The sequence below is a fragment of the Artemia sp. Qi Xiang Cuo genome, chromosome 6, assembly GCF_049724085.1.
Source record: "Artemia sp. Qi Xiang Cuo chromosome 6, ASM4972408v1, whole genome shotgun sequence".
Classification (NCBI taxonomy): domain Eukaryota; kingdom Metazoa; phylum Arthropoda; class Branchiopoda; order Anostraca; family Artemiidae; genus Artemia; species Artemia sp. Qi Xiang Cuo.
Window position 1 is genome coordinate 41,746,876 of NC_142799.1, and position 15,234 is coordinate 41,762,109.

The 15,234-nt window shown below is 34.7% G+C and overlaps 1 protein-coding gene across 5 annotated transcripts in view; it reads right to left on the reverse strand.

Annotated features, from left to right (window-relative positions):
* CdGAPr (GTPase-activating protein CdGAPr) overlaps positions 1–15,234 on the reverse strand; it is a 286,444-nt gene that overhangs the window by 39,645 nt on the left and 231,565 nt on the right. For all 5 annotated transcript variants that reach the window (XM_089090758.1, XM_089090757.1, XM_089090756.1 and 2 more), the window contains one exon: positions 11,831–11,933. In XM_089090758.1, the coding sequence (XP_088946884.1) occupies positions 11,831–11,933 (103 nt within the window). The remainder of the gene's footprint in view (positions 1–11,830; positions 11,934–15,234) is intronic.

A 15,234-nucleotide genomic window follows, 5' to 3' on the forward strand; every position in this document is an offset into this window, starting at 1 on the left:
TTAGCCTGTGTAGCAGAGAATAAAGGAGCGTACATTACCGAAACCCTGTTAAACTCACAAATAGACCTTTTTGATCTAATAAGATCTTAATAAGATTCATTGACCTTTTGGCCATGAGCCCAAAATTTTTTTTGAACTTCACTGGGGAGAAGTTAAAAAAAAAACTATACATAGCGTATCACAAATTTGTTTATATACATTTTTCTTACTCTTTTAAAAGTCAGAAAAAATATCGGTTGGGGGGGGGGTCAAATATATATATATATATATATATATATATATATATATATATATATATATATATATATATATATATATATATATATATATATATATATATATATATATATATATATATAACTGTGTGTGTATGCATACAGAGTTCTTTATTGAATTATTTTCACCTTGTCAAGGATCATGCATCCTTGTCAATTAGAGAGTGACAGGTCAAAACAATGATTAACTGTCACGTTCTTAAAAGCCACAAGACAAATAAAGCTAAAATTAATTCCAAACATTAGCATAGGCAATTATCTCAAACAAATTTGAAAGTATAATGCATAAGGTTTGTCGGAACGTTTGTGTCCTTTGGAAGATGTTACTTTTTTCTGCATAAAAATGACTTACAGAAGTGGTAACAGGTGGAGAATTTAGTTTTTTCTGCTTTAACAACTTTTATGATGTATATGAAACATGACCATATTTAGAAAGTTCGGGTCTTGGCCGGTCTTAATAAAGCTGTCATTTATTGCTAACAGAGTATTCGGTTGGGTTTAAGAAACTCTACGGATGCTGAATTGAATTCCAAGCACGATGGAGAAAACATGTGTGGTCACCCAAACAGATTATAATAATAACAGAGGGGCGACTAGAGATTTTGAATTTACGACACCTGACTGCCCAAACGAATAAAGTATTTGCCTTTTTTTTATAAATCAAGGTTTTACCAAAAAAGGCACAACTCTCGACTACGAGAGCCTTTGACTCTTGCCATCCGAATGAATTGTTGCCATTAGAAAACAGGTGATCAAAATAAAATTTATTATGTAGATGCAATGACTATATACTTTTAGGCAACATAGCTTTGACAGTGTAAAAAACAAATTACTTTTTTTTTGTTTGATAATAGGATTTTCTGTAAGTTTAACTATCGTAAGCAGTATCACAAACCCTCCCTCCCCTTAAAATAGGTCAAAATAAAGTCGATCCCTTTATAATAAATATAAGTTGTTATAAATTATTGGTTTTATCTACTACTACTACCACTACTAACAACTCACTGACGCACCAAGCTGCCCGAGGCAAACAGCTATGCAGACTCCTCTTAAATCCTAATTTATTCAAAGCCTCCCTCTTTACACCCCCCAAGAAGTTCTCATTCCCTCAAATCTTTCCTATACGACATCATCCCATTCCAACCAGGGACAACCTACTTTTCATTTGGCCCTAGAGGTTGGCCGACAAGGACAATTTTTGGCAATCTGTTATCATCCGCAGAACACATCCTACCTATCTCAACCTTTTTCTCATTTTTCGTACAGCCTACTATTTGAGATACAGTCAGTCAGTCGGGATACCCAAAACGATTCTCTGGAAAAAATCAAGCAAATCTTCTTCCGTTTTTCGGAGCGTCCACGCTTCCGAACCGTTCTTGGCCACTGTCATCACTGTAGAATCCAATATTCTAACCTTGGTTCGCAGACTTTTTTCAAACTTACTGTGAAAAAAACACTTTGGGCCTTGGCGATTTTACTTTTAACATCGTCACTGCAACAACAATCTTTACTAATTATACTACCTATAGGATAGCGATCTGTCCTCTTGATCGATCTTTTCGTTACCCAACATCACCTTTTCACCTTAACTTTTCCGAGTCTTAGCGACAAAGTCTTCTAGAAATTAATTTTCAAACCTATTCTTCCACCCTGAACCCGCAAAGCCTCTAAAAATTAATTCATTTTGCTAAAATTTTCATCTAGGATGGTTAAATCATCAGCATCATATGAGCCCAGGAGAGTTTTAGTTCCCCATTTGATTCCGTGTTCTCCCATTGCCTTTGCTATGCTCCGTAAGACAAAATACACCAAACTGATCCAGCTAAATGGGGATAGAACACATCCCTGCTTAAATCCTGATTTAGTACGAAACCAGCTACTAACCTCATTTCCTACCTTAACTGCAGCAATATAATTCTTGTACACAGTATTAATCACTTTTTGTCTGGTATACCATACAAGGATAAGAGCTTCGCTAAAGCTCTTCTATCAGCTAAATAAACGCCTGCTCATAGTCTATAAAACTGAGGACTGTTTGATGAGTGTTTGATGATTCAGGCACTTTTCAGTTACTAATTTAAGAGTGAAAATATGGTCGACACATCCTCTACCCTTCCTAAAACCCCACTGTTCTTCTCTTAAAAGTTTGTCTGCAGCATCTCTAAGTCTAAAAAGTATTATCATACTAAATAATTTGCTACCTACAGAAACCAAGCTAATGCCAATAGAATTACCACACTCACTCTTATCACCTTTCTTTTAGAAGGGTTAATTTAGAGTTTTCTTAAATCGCTAGGTACTACTCCTTTTCCAAAAATCATATTCATAATCTTCAGCATAAATCTTCCTTCACATCCAAAGTGTCACAAACATTTCCCTTCTTTTCAATATCTTTTCCTATAACTCTATCACGGTTTTGCATATTCTCAAAATGTTTTTCCCATTTCTTATGACTAATTGTGGCCCCGTTCCTATCTTTAAGTGACGCAAGTCCAGACTGACTATTCCCTCTAAGTTTATTAACGTGCCAATATAATATTTTACTGTTATATCATTTGACTGCGTCTTCCAAATATTCGCCATTTTTATTCATGGCCTCTACATCACACCTCCTTAATACTTTCTACACTTTCTTTACATTCCTCTTACTTTCATGATCAATCACTCAAATTATTTGTTGTACAAACGCGTCCTCCTCTCTATTATATATAAAGCATTTTCACTAATATTCCTAGCTGCGTTCCAAACTTTCCTCCCTAAGACACAATCAGCGACTTTACAAACTGTTTTCCTAAAATAATTCCATCAGTCTTCTACATTATCAAATTTTAAACTCTGTAGTTTAGTATTCAACTGTTCCTGGAAAGTTTTCCTCAAATCCTGATCCTGGAGTCTACCAACGTCATAACTTTTCGGAAGATAGTTACCCTTCATAAAATTCAGTTTTAAATTTATCTCAGACACAAGTTAATGGTGATCTTTAGTTTTTAACATAAAAAAACAGCACTCGTATACACTCTACTATATATTGATCCTGCCAGCCTTCGGTTTACAATAGCATAATCCATAAGATTAGCTGCCTTACCGTCATGAGAATACCATGTTATGGGCCATTATATATTACCAACTTATAGGCCATTTTATGATCGTACTGTACTGGTTATAAGTAGATTGCTATACCTACAAAATTACAGCAGTCTACTACAGCAGTAACTATTACTGTTTTCTTTTCCCACATCAAATTTATCTAGGCCAGGATACCATCTATCCCTATTTTTTCTTGGCATTGAAAATTCCTAAAGAGAAATTCCAAAAATTATTACACGGAACTTATATGAAAATGAGAGAAATGAAAATAAAATTGTGGTAATTTTTATCCTAAATGGCAAAAAATTTAAAAATTGAAAAGACGTGGATATCAGATCAGATCAGAATTTGAGGTTTTCTGGCATAACCAGCAACACTTTAAGCGTCCTGAAGCACTGGTTCTGTCTGCCTACTAGTGGGTAAAGGCAGGCACACATAGCAGCCCCCACCCCTGGGGTGTAAGAGGGGACTCATCAGGTGAGACCTATACCAATTTTAACTTGTAATTTGCCTACAGTAACTAATCCTTGGGTTTATGCCACTGTTGCTGTTGATGCTTGATGTTTTGTGCTGATTGCTTTCTATTCTTCAAATTTCACAATTCCCCTGCTTTGGTATTTGAAATTTGTTACTTGATTGTGGACTATATCCTGCCTTATACCCAAACTGTCTTATACCACTGCTTATTCTGTTCCTGTTTTGTTGTTTACTTCAGATAAGAAATGAAAAGTCAACTCAAGCCACCTCGTGAACTAAGGTCTAACAGGTCAATCCAATTCTCTGGATCAGAATCTGTTTCAGAGCAACTGCTCATGCTCACTAACCACATAAATAGCATAAAAATCAAATATAAAATGCTAGCAGATTCACTACAACCTAACAACCTTAAATCTTCAGTGAAAGGGTTACTTGATGACCTTATATTGGCTAAGATCTCTTCCCAGGTAGATGAGGCAGTGGTTAAAATGAAAGAAGAACAGACATTCATGCAACGTAATGTCACTATCTCTTCAGATAAGCTGGATGCAATCAAGCAGGAGGTGTATGCTGGTCTCAACCTAGATCTTAGTAATCTAGTGGATAAAACCCTTGAAAGCTATAACAGACGCATATTTTCTGTTGAATCTTCATTGGCTACTTTAGAGTCATCCACGATAGACCTTAAAAACTCTTTCCAGCCTATACAGTCCAACCTGGCAAGATTAAATAACCGTTTTGAACAGCAGGCTTTGAGAAACCAAATTATTGTCTTTGGGGTGAAAGAGGATGCCTCCATTGAAAACACTGAAATTCAATTCTTGTCACTATGTGCTGGGAAATTTCCTGGCATTTCAATTATTCAGTCTGATGTTGTATCAGCCAAAAGAATTGGCAAACCATCTACAAAACCCAGACTCATAGTTGTTGAATTTTGCAACTTACGAGTTCGTCAACTGCTTCTCAGACAAAAGAAGGATTTGAAAGGATCAGGGATTCTATTTTCTGAGACGCTTACAAAACCCCGCTTACAACTTCTTTCATATGCCAAGTCAAAGCTTGGCTTACGTAATGTTTGGTCCAGTAAAGGTGATATCCTGTATAAAACCCAATCTGGAAGAGTGGTTAAATTTAATATTCAGAATGAAATTGATTTATGTGCTGCAAATGCAGAAAAATTAAAGTGATGGATTTTGATTTATTTTTTATAATATATTGCATTGTTTCTGTAGGAATTTACTTGATGTTCTTAAAATATTCCTCTATTATTCTTTACTGTCCTCACATAATTTTGACTGGTATCATTACACTTTGGGCCAATAGTTTGGATGATATGTCCCTTCCCACTAATATTTCTTTATGTTTGTTTGTGATTCTGTCACCTTCATGTTGTCTGATTTACATTATATTCTTGTCGTGTCAATATACTTGTGACTCTGATAATTTCAACAGGTCACACATTATAGTTTGTGCCAATAATTATAATAATATGTGCCTTCCCACTGATTTTTCTGTATGTTTGTTTGTGATCCTATCACCATCATGCAGCTTGGTTTCTATCATATTTTTGTCATATCAGCACACTTGCAACTTATATAATTTTGACTGGTCCAATATTATATTTTGGGCAAATACTATCAATAATATATGTTATCACACTGTTATTTATTTATTTTTTTATGTTCGTTTGTGATCCTATCACCTATATGCAGGCTGATTTCTTTCATATTTTTGTCATTTCAGCATAATTGCAGCTCATATAATCTTGACTGGTTCCACATTATACTTGGGGCCAATATTTTGATGAATATGTGCCATGCCACTATTATTTCCTCATCTAGGTTAGTGATCCTATTGCCTTCCAGTAGCCAGAATTCTATCATATTTTTCTCATGTCAGCACACATGCAACTCACATAATTTTGACTGGTCCTATATTATACTTTTGGTCAATATTTTGAATAATATATGCCATCTCATTGATATTTCTTTATCTTATTTTTTGATCCTATCACCCTTGTGTACCCTGAATTCTATCATATTTTTGTCATATCAGTATATATACAGCTCTCATAATTTCTTGCTACCCATATTATACTTTGGGCTAATATTTGGAATAATGTGTCATTCCATTGATATTCATTTATATTTGTCTGTGATCCTATCACCTTCAGGTAGGCTGACTACTATTATATTTTTTTCATGTCAGCATACTTACAGCTTACATAATTTACTGGTCCCACATTATAAATTGGGCCAATACTTTGAATAAAATGAGCCATTCTACTGATATCTCTTTATGCTTTTTGTGATCCTCTCACCTTCATGTAGCCTAATTTCTATTATTTGTTTGTCAATCGAGCAAACCTGCAGCTCACGTAATAGCAACTGGTGTCACACTATACTTTGGCCCAATACTTTGGATATGCCATCCCATTAATATTTCTATGTGTGCATTTATTATGTGTGATAATTATGGGTGATTTCTCTTTTCTTTTGAATTCTTCTATTCTTAACTCAATTATATTTGATCAACCAAGTAGGGCTGGTAGACAAATGACTCACATGCTTTACCCTCTACTTGAATCTATGGTTAATTATAGCAGCAATTATCACACTATCATTCATTATTGTGATTCAATTATACCCTCACTGTCTTCAAATAGTAGCTTCAAACTATTTTGTTTGAATGTGCGTGGGATAAGAGATAAGTGGGATAGTCTGAAATCGTATTTGTGGTCTGATAATTCTTGCCCTTTTGATGTAATAGGTTCAACAGAAACATGGTTATCTGATGGTGATAATTTTACAGTCTATGATATGCATGGTTATGTTGCTGTCCATATCCCCAGAATGGTAACAAAGTGCTCAGGGAGTATTTCTTTATTTATAAAGTCTGATATTGAGTTTAGAAGAAGGTCTGACCTTGAATCCATGTTTACATCAGTAGTGTCAAATAGTAGGACAGTTTATTCTCTTGTTATTGATCCGAAAAGCCAGTTTGCATGTGACACTGTTTGTTTGTTCTATAAGCCCCGTCCTTTTCCAACACATCTGTTCTGCGATTTGCTTGATCAGCTTTCTTGTTCGGTGTCTTTCTTTAAGAAACCTATTTGTGTTTTGGAAGATTTTAATTCTAATATATTAAATAGTGGATCAAGAGACGGATGTGACCATCTCTTTGATATACTTTCTTCTTCAGGGCTTCTTTTTTCAATTTTTTTTCCTTCTCGCGTTGACCCTACAAGAAATTCTGCCACTTTAATAGACATTATTTTCATTTCTTATTCTTCTAATTTTAAGTTAACTTCTGGTATTGTTTTCACTGATCTTTCTGATCACTTCCCTATTTATGTTTCACTTTTTGTGCCTCAAACTGAGATTGCTGTGGATGAGCAGGGTGAGTCTTCTTTTCGAACTTCCACAGATAAAGAAATTTCTAATTTAATACATAGTCTTCAGAGTAATGATTTGTCTAGTGTTCATGAAGCTAATGATGTTGATTGTGCAACGAATTTATTTTTGTGTCGTATGGGAGCTCTGTTGGATAAGCATTTTCATCTTAGAAAGAGGCCAAGGAATTCCATACCCAAATGTCCATGGATGTCTAGAAGTCTGATCATGCTACACATATGAAGGCGTCTCTGTTCAAGGCTGCATGTAAAAGGGAGACACAGGATGATCTTTTGAAGTATAAACTTTATAAAAATGTGCTTACTTTTTCAGTATATGCAACCAAAGAGCTCTTTTTTTCGCATCGAATTGATGAATGTAAGGGGACTTTACGAAAGGTTTGGACTGTAGTTAATGAAGCTCTTTCCCGCAAGAAACTCAAAACAGTCCCCCCCTTGTCGCTACAGGAAAGCTGATGGATCTTTCGAGGACAAAAATTCTTCAGTAAGCGCCTTCAATTCGTATTTCACCTCACTTCCTTCAGTTCCTAATCCACCCTACAGCAGAGTAAGTAGTTTTCCCTTAGCAGAAAAGACATTTTTCGTTTTCCCACGCAGTGATACCGAAATTTCTAACATTATTTCTCAGCTTTCAAGTAGCCGTTCAGTTGATGGTTTTGGTTTGAGCTGTAATGTTCTTAAAAAAATTGGTCAGTTTGTTTCTAAACCCATCTCACACATAACTAACCTCTCTCTTTCTTCTAGTGTTTTCCCTCATTTATTTAAGGTTGCTAATGTTGTACCTTTGTTTAAAAAAGGTGATTCATCTCTAATTTCAAACTATAGACCTATTTCTTTCCTTCCTGTAATCTCTAAGGTTGTTGAAAAAGTAGTGTATTGTAGACTCTCTTCATTTGTATTTCGTACTAATACGACTGCAGGAAATTCTCTCATAACTAACCATCAGTATGGCTTTCGTCCCAGTTTTTCTACCTCGCATGCACTTTCAGATGCAACAGAGTTTGTGCGGGTTAATCTTGACAAGGGCTTGTGTGTTTTGGGTCTATTTCTTGACTTTTCAAGGGCATTTGATATGGTCGTTCACTCTGTTCTTTTGTCTAAATTGTTTTCATTTGGAGTGCATTGAGTCCCACTTGAATGATTTAGGTCTTACCTATCAGGGAGATCTCAGTATGTTTTGGCTAGTGGTACTTCTTACTCTTCCTTGCCTATTGTGAAAGGTGTCCCACAGGGCTCTGTGCTTGGACCACTTTTATCTTTAATTTATATTAATTATCTTGTTGATGGTCTTCATCCCCTTGTGCACCCTATTATTTTTGCTGATGACAGTAACTTTCTCATTGTTTCAGTGGACCTGCCATCTGCCACTTCTCTAGCTCAAGGTCTTCTTGATAAAGTAAAAGATTGGTGCTGGTCAAATGGTATGACTCTCAACAGCCAAAAAAGTGCCATTATACAATTTAGGACCCCTTATCGTATGAGAGACGCAAGGGAGCAAACCATCCTGACTTATGGGAATGATATTATACCGCAAGCTACTATAATGAAATTTCTTGGTGTGTATCTTGACTGTTTTCTTTCTTTTAAACCCCATATAACTCATACCAGTTCCCTTGTCCTCCGCCAATCTTCAATGTTATACAGAGTTAACTTATTTCTTCCACCAGATATTATGCTTTCTCTTTATTATGCTTTTATTTTTCCTTACCTTTCTTATTACTGCTCGGTCTGGGTTAGTGCTAAAAGATCTCTTCTCTGCTCACTTCAAAGAGCCGAAAATAGGGCAGTGAAGGCTACTTTTCTTCTACCTCGTTTTTACCCTTCCTCTGATCTTTATAATGATACCGGAATAGCTCCGCTGGATCGTATTGTGGGAAAAAGTTACCTTTATTTAGTACATTCTGCTTTTCTAGGTACACTTCCACCATCTCTGCAGCAGTTTTTCTTTCTGTCAGGCTCAGGTAGGTACTCTTCTTTTTTACGTAGCTCTTATCGTAGATTCATTTTACCTAAACGATCATCAACAGCAGGTCAGAGGTCTCCTGTTTTTCAATCTATTTTACTATGGAACTCCCTCCCTCCTGATGTCCCTCTATCTCTTACTGCAAAGGCAGTTTCTCACCGGGTCTTTCCAGTATAGTATTTCCCCCCCCCCCCTTTTTTTTTTTTTTTTTTTTTTGAATTCAATCCAAGTTTATATGTCTTTTTTTTCATTCAATATATTTTTCTGATTTTAATTTTTTTTTTATTTAATCTTAATTTTCAATCTTCTTCGTTTATATATTTTTTTTTCGGTTATTTGTGAAGTTTCCTGTTAATTCTCCTATTTTCATAAATGTCTCTTGATCCATTTTTTTTTAAAGTATGTTTTTTTCTGTTTTTTTTTTTTTTATTTATATTATTGTTTTATTTCTTTTTTTTGGCCCTTTACAATCTGAGATTCTAGGGCATGTATAAAATTTATGTTTGTAAGTGCTTGGTTTTTCGCATTAATAAATTTATCGATTGATTGAAACTGCAGGCGTTAGAAACAAAAACTTAATTTAAATGTGAACATTACAAAGTGTTGTTAAGGGAGCTTTCCTAGCCAGTTTAGCTTCGTTTTATTTTCTGTCCCAAAAAATTTGGGGATTTCATCGATGAGAATTTTACAGTGCGGAAGGTTCTGAAAGGAGAGCCTAAATAACACTAGAACGACCCACTCTATTTCTCAGATACTTTTACGGAAAATTCTTAGCAAAATGTCCCCCTTCTTCATTTACCCAAACGAAGTTCCAAGTAAATTCGCGTACATATCCCATCAATTTTAAATATTCACTAGGGGCTTTGCTACAAATTGCAGTAGGATGTTATTAACCTATTCATCAATAAAGAAAGACTTTTTAACAACACCACGCTAGATTATTTCCATAGGAACCAGAAATTAAATAGACTAGAACACTTGCACTGCTGACATGGAAACTACAACAATTGCTATAAGCAGATATCGCAAGCAGGAAGCAAGGTATAATGCCACAGCTACCAACGTTTTAAAAACAAATAACTCATGAAACGACTTTCACGGAGATTTTTGTAGGATATTATAAACAATTCTTTCTTTGTGTTGGCACTGGTTGATGATATATATATATACATATATATATATATATATATATATATATATATATATATATATATATATATATATATATATATATATATATATATAGTTAAACATATATTGTAAATTATTTTCATCAATAAATCATTCATACGCTTGTTAGTAGCCGTTTTGCGTCATATAGACAAGATATAATGCAAGGGAAATCATAATTCTAGACAATCAAATAATATTGTCTCGTTTTTTGCTTCTTTTTTTTTCAAAGTAATATTTCAAGCCTTTTTAATTAAAGTATCCCTGGGAAAGAAAGCCAGACCCAGAAAGAATGTGCTTAAATACTTTTTAGCATCAGCTAACTCAAATTACAATAAAATTATTTTCGTATTGTTTCGTTAAAATGTGTTTTGGTTATTATTAAAAAAAAAGACTACTTGTGAACGAACAATCTGCATTTCTTCAGAGGTATAAAATACGGTATGGTTAAAAGAGGGTTGGAGTGGAAACACCTTCTTTTATTCAAGATATTGAGTAAATGAAACTAACCGCGTAAGCAAATATTTTTTTTCTTTGGGGCGGGAGGTGGGGGGGTGGGGGGTGGGTAATAATAAAAAATGTGGGGAAGGAACAGCAACAATAAATTTTTTTTTTAGTTATTTTGAACAGAAAAGCCCGGAATTTCAAGCTCGCCAATTTCTGACTGGATGGTGAATTCAAAGTTGGTATTGACTAATTACGTCTAAGATAGCAGGCACACAGACAAAAAGTTCCCAGAGAGGGGGGGTACATTTCGGGAGGGCCCGAATGGAAAAAATAGCAAAAATAAGTGGTTAACATGAAAAACACAGGAAATTCTGAAACAAAGAGTAAAATCTTTAGATTTAGACGAGTAAAAATGTACTAGTGACACTAATTTCGTTTAGGGTGGCATAGGCTATTTTTTTTTAGCATCATATACAATATTAGTAATGAATTTCGAATACCATCTATTTTATTTTTCGAGCCGTTTTATATTTCAGGCAATCTGTCAAAAACGCTACTAACGACAAGTTATACACTCGTTGGAGAGGAAATCCGACATTTCCCCGATCACACCAAAACAAAAATAACCTATTTTTGATTTCTGTGTGTGTGTAAAATTCGATATTGTTATTACAATTTTGACCTCTTAAGATACAGGAGAGCACAGTAGTTTGTTGTCACCACAAATTTAGTAATACTCAAAATTCTGTTCTCAGACATATACAAGGATAGAATGGGATGCTCATTCATTATATTATTAAAGACGTATGGTGTTTTATCCCAATAATCATCATAATTATACTGGAACTATCTTGGTCTTGTAAGATATTATTTGTCCGCTTTCTTAATCTATTACTTTTCCCTCTATTTTGCGTTATTGAAAGGGATTAGAAAATCCAAAGTGGATCTTTCCTTTAGATGCCAGATGTTCCCAATTAGAGTTGTACAAAACAAATTTACCTGAGTTTCTGTATGTTGGAGGAAACACCGGAAAGCCTGTAAATACCATCTACAATGCCATGAGATTCTATGTAATCAGCACAGACACGAAGAACAAGGGGAACTAAAAAGAAAAGAAATTAATTATTTATTAAACAAATCAATAGATTTAACAGTACGAACTTGAGATTCTGCATAATGTAGCCAAAAATCAGACCATCTCTTACCAGCCACCCAGTTTCGAAAGTAAATCCCCCGCGGACACGGTTCCCTGCAATCCTATAAAATATATCCCCATGATACCACACGATCGGCCAGGGAATTGCAAAAATTCTGCTCAAAATAGAGTTATGCTCATAGTGTTGACAAACATAAGTATTTAATGGAATAACACGATAAACATCCTAAAAGAAACAATTGCCTAACTTTTTATGCGCTTTTACCGCTGTGCTTTGGTTAATCCTAGGACTTACCGGTAAAACCTGGGGCTCGCCAACCTTCATACTTCTACAATAAAACGTACATCAACAAGGGATAGTGCGTTTCTATATTCAGCTGTTCGCAGAGGTGTTCCACCTACAATATAATTCTTGGTAGTATTCTTGATTAGGCTTACTTCTTTTGGAGAGTTTGATTGTGGGGCAATATGATTTTCTGATACGAAATTTTACTCGTCGGAATTATTTGTAGTAAAAGTCAAAATGGGGACCATATTTTTGGTACAATATATTTCAAAGATATTCATTTCTCTTTTACGATCCTCTGAACGCTCGAACAGTTGTTGTTGTAAATAATTTTGTCATTTACGATTTCGGGTTTACTACCTTTTTAACGTCTTGACCTATAAACACCTGTTTCGAAAATTAGTTAGGGCCATAAATTGAAAATTTTGTCATTTCGTGTGAGCTTTCCTTTCATGTGTTCTATCTACGCATTTCCAGCCGTAGAAGACGCAGAAATCAACAAACTGTCTCGATGTTTGCTGTGAATTGATTCTCTTTTCTTGAATACAATGGGTAGCACCACCAAATATTTTTAGCTCAAGACTAAAATTACGGGTTTGGTTGCAGAATGGAACATATGGAAACCGTAGGCTTCTTCCTATGATTTAGTTTAATCGCTAACCCTATGGTCAAATTTGAGGATCACTAAGTTTTTAATGCAGAAGATGGTGCTAGTATAATACGGGCTCTTCATCTTCCTTTTTTCACTAAAACTAAATAAATATCTGCCTTGTAATTAGATGGTCTCTTTATATAAGAGATTTGTGTACCACCTTTTAATATTTTACTTCCTTCATGGTTCAAGTCAAGAGCCCATAAAGGATTAAGCACACCTCCTTTTGACTGCAAAATAATATTTTTTCGCTAAATCTTATGGATTTTCTAAAAAGTAATATTTTTCAGGGCTAAAAATGAAGTATGCTCATCCTTATAGAACTAAAACAGCATATAAATTATTCACAATTTGAGTTAGGTCTGCTATATTTGGTTAGTGACCGTCTTGTATTGATTGGTGAAATCTGGAAACCAATAGAGATCTGTATCCATTCCTTCCGATTCAAATCACAAATATATACAGACTATTTCCAAATAACTTAACCCGATTAGAAATTGCAATTCACCCAAGACATGTTCATCGCCGTAATGGGGCAAAAAAATATATACTTGAATCAAGAACTTTCGCCAAGGGTAAAATTTTTTTATAAAAATAAAAATCAGAAGTACCATCTATGACTTGGATACGCCACTAATTTAAGCACAACGTGAATTACTTTCTAAATATATGAAACTGTTAGAACTGATTTTAAAGACCTTGAAAGAATACCCTCTGAGAAATTATTTGGAAGGGTGTCTAATCGCATGAAGAAGCTTTTTGATAAAATATCCTGCCCATAACTTTCCTGACGATTGTGTGATAAATGGAAAGAATGTTTGGTCGAAGAAATCATTTATCTTAAGGTTATCAGTGCGAGCATCCGGAATTTTGGCTTGTTATGGCGCCCTTCCGACAACATTGCTTCTTCATTTTCTAGTTCTATTTTCATCCATGCATTTATGCATCCAATCGAATGTTCTATAATATTTCGGTGACCCCCCCCCCCCCATAGTTTCTTTTTCAATGGTGACTAGCCAGTTTTCTCAAAATCTCCATTGCGGGCATGGCTTTCGAAAGTGACACTTTTCTATGTCATCTGGCATTCAAATTGTTGTGCTATCAGTACCGATCAGACAGTTCGTGGTAGCAAACTTTAAGTAATTAAATAAAGAAAACAAGTTTTTTTAACTGAAAGTAAGGAGCGATATTAATACTTGAAACGAACAGAAATTATTCCGTATTTGGCTGTCCCCTCCTCAACGCGTCGCTCTTTACGCTAAAGTTTTTTTTATGTTTTAAAAATAGAGTTTGTGAGAAAGAGTCAAACTTTAGCGCAAAGAGCGGGGCATTGAGGAGGGGACATTCCCTTTCATATACGGAATAATTTCCATTCGTTTTAACGTCACTCCTTACTTTCAGTAAAAAAAAACTTGTTTTTTTTTATTTAATTAATCAAAACTTTTTGCACAAAATAAGTTCTTCAAGAAAAAGTAGAGCTCCAATAAACCTAAAATGAACAAAGATGGAATCAAATAATCTACCAAGCATACAACTACCACAAATCAGCATCAATAAATAAATGAAACCCAAAACAACCAGAAATTAAAATAAGTCAAACTCAAAACGAGCAGAAATTAATCTGAGTAGGGTTCTAAACCCTATGCCACAGTTCATATCATTATCCAGTAAGCTTATCGCAGATCATTTCTGGTCTTCGTTCTCGGTGCGAACAAAAAGCTCCTCCCACTTCTTCGTGCAGTTATTAATAGCGGGTTTCCACTTGTTTCTGATTGTTTCGCGTCTGACGTGTCTACCCGTGAAAAGATCTGACGCCGCTTATGTTTCTACGTTCTCTGGAGCACTCGCACCCCGGTCCGGGTTTTTATAATGGGTGAGATAGGGAATGATCATACTGGATAATTAATTTTATGAACTGTGCCCCATACTTTCTAAAAGCTAGAATTTAATTTGTACTTTACTGAAAAAATTACAATGAATTTACTGAAAAAAAATATGCACTGTCAGTTTGATGTAAATATGCTGATATTTATTCGTTGAAATCTTAATTCATTTTTTATTTCTTATATTTATAAAAGTGAAAACATTGAAAAAAAAATATTTCAGTAAAGTACAAATTATATTATAGCTTTTAGAAATCATGGGGTTTAGAACCCTACACAGATTAATTTCTGCTTGTTTTGAGTTTGACTTATTTTAATTTCTGTTTGTTTTGGGTTTCATTTATTTATTGAAACTGATTTGTGGTAGTTGTATGCTTGGTTTTACCTTTTCTTGAAAAACTTATTCGGTGCAAAAAGTTTTTTTGA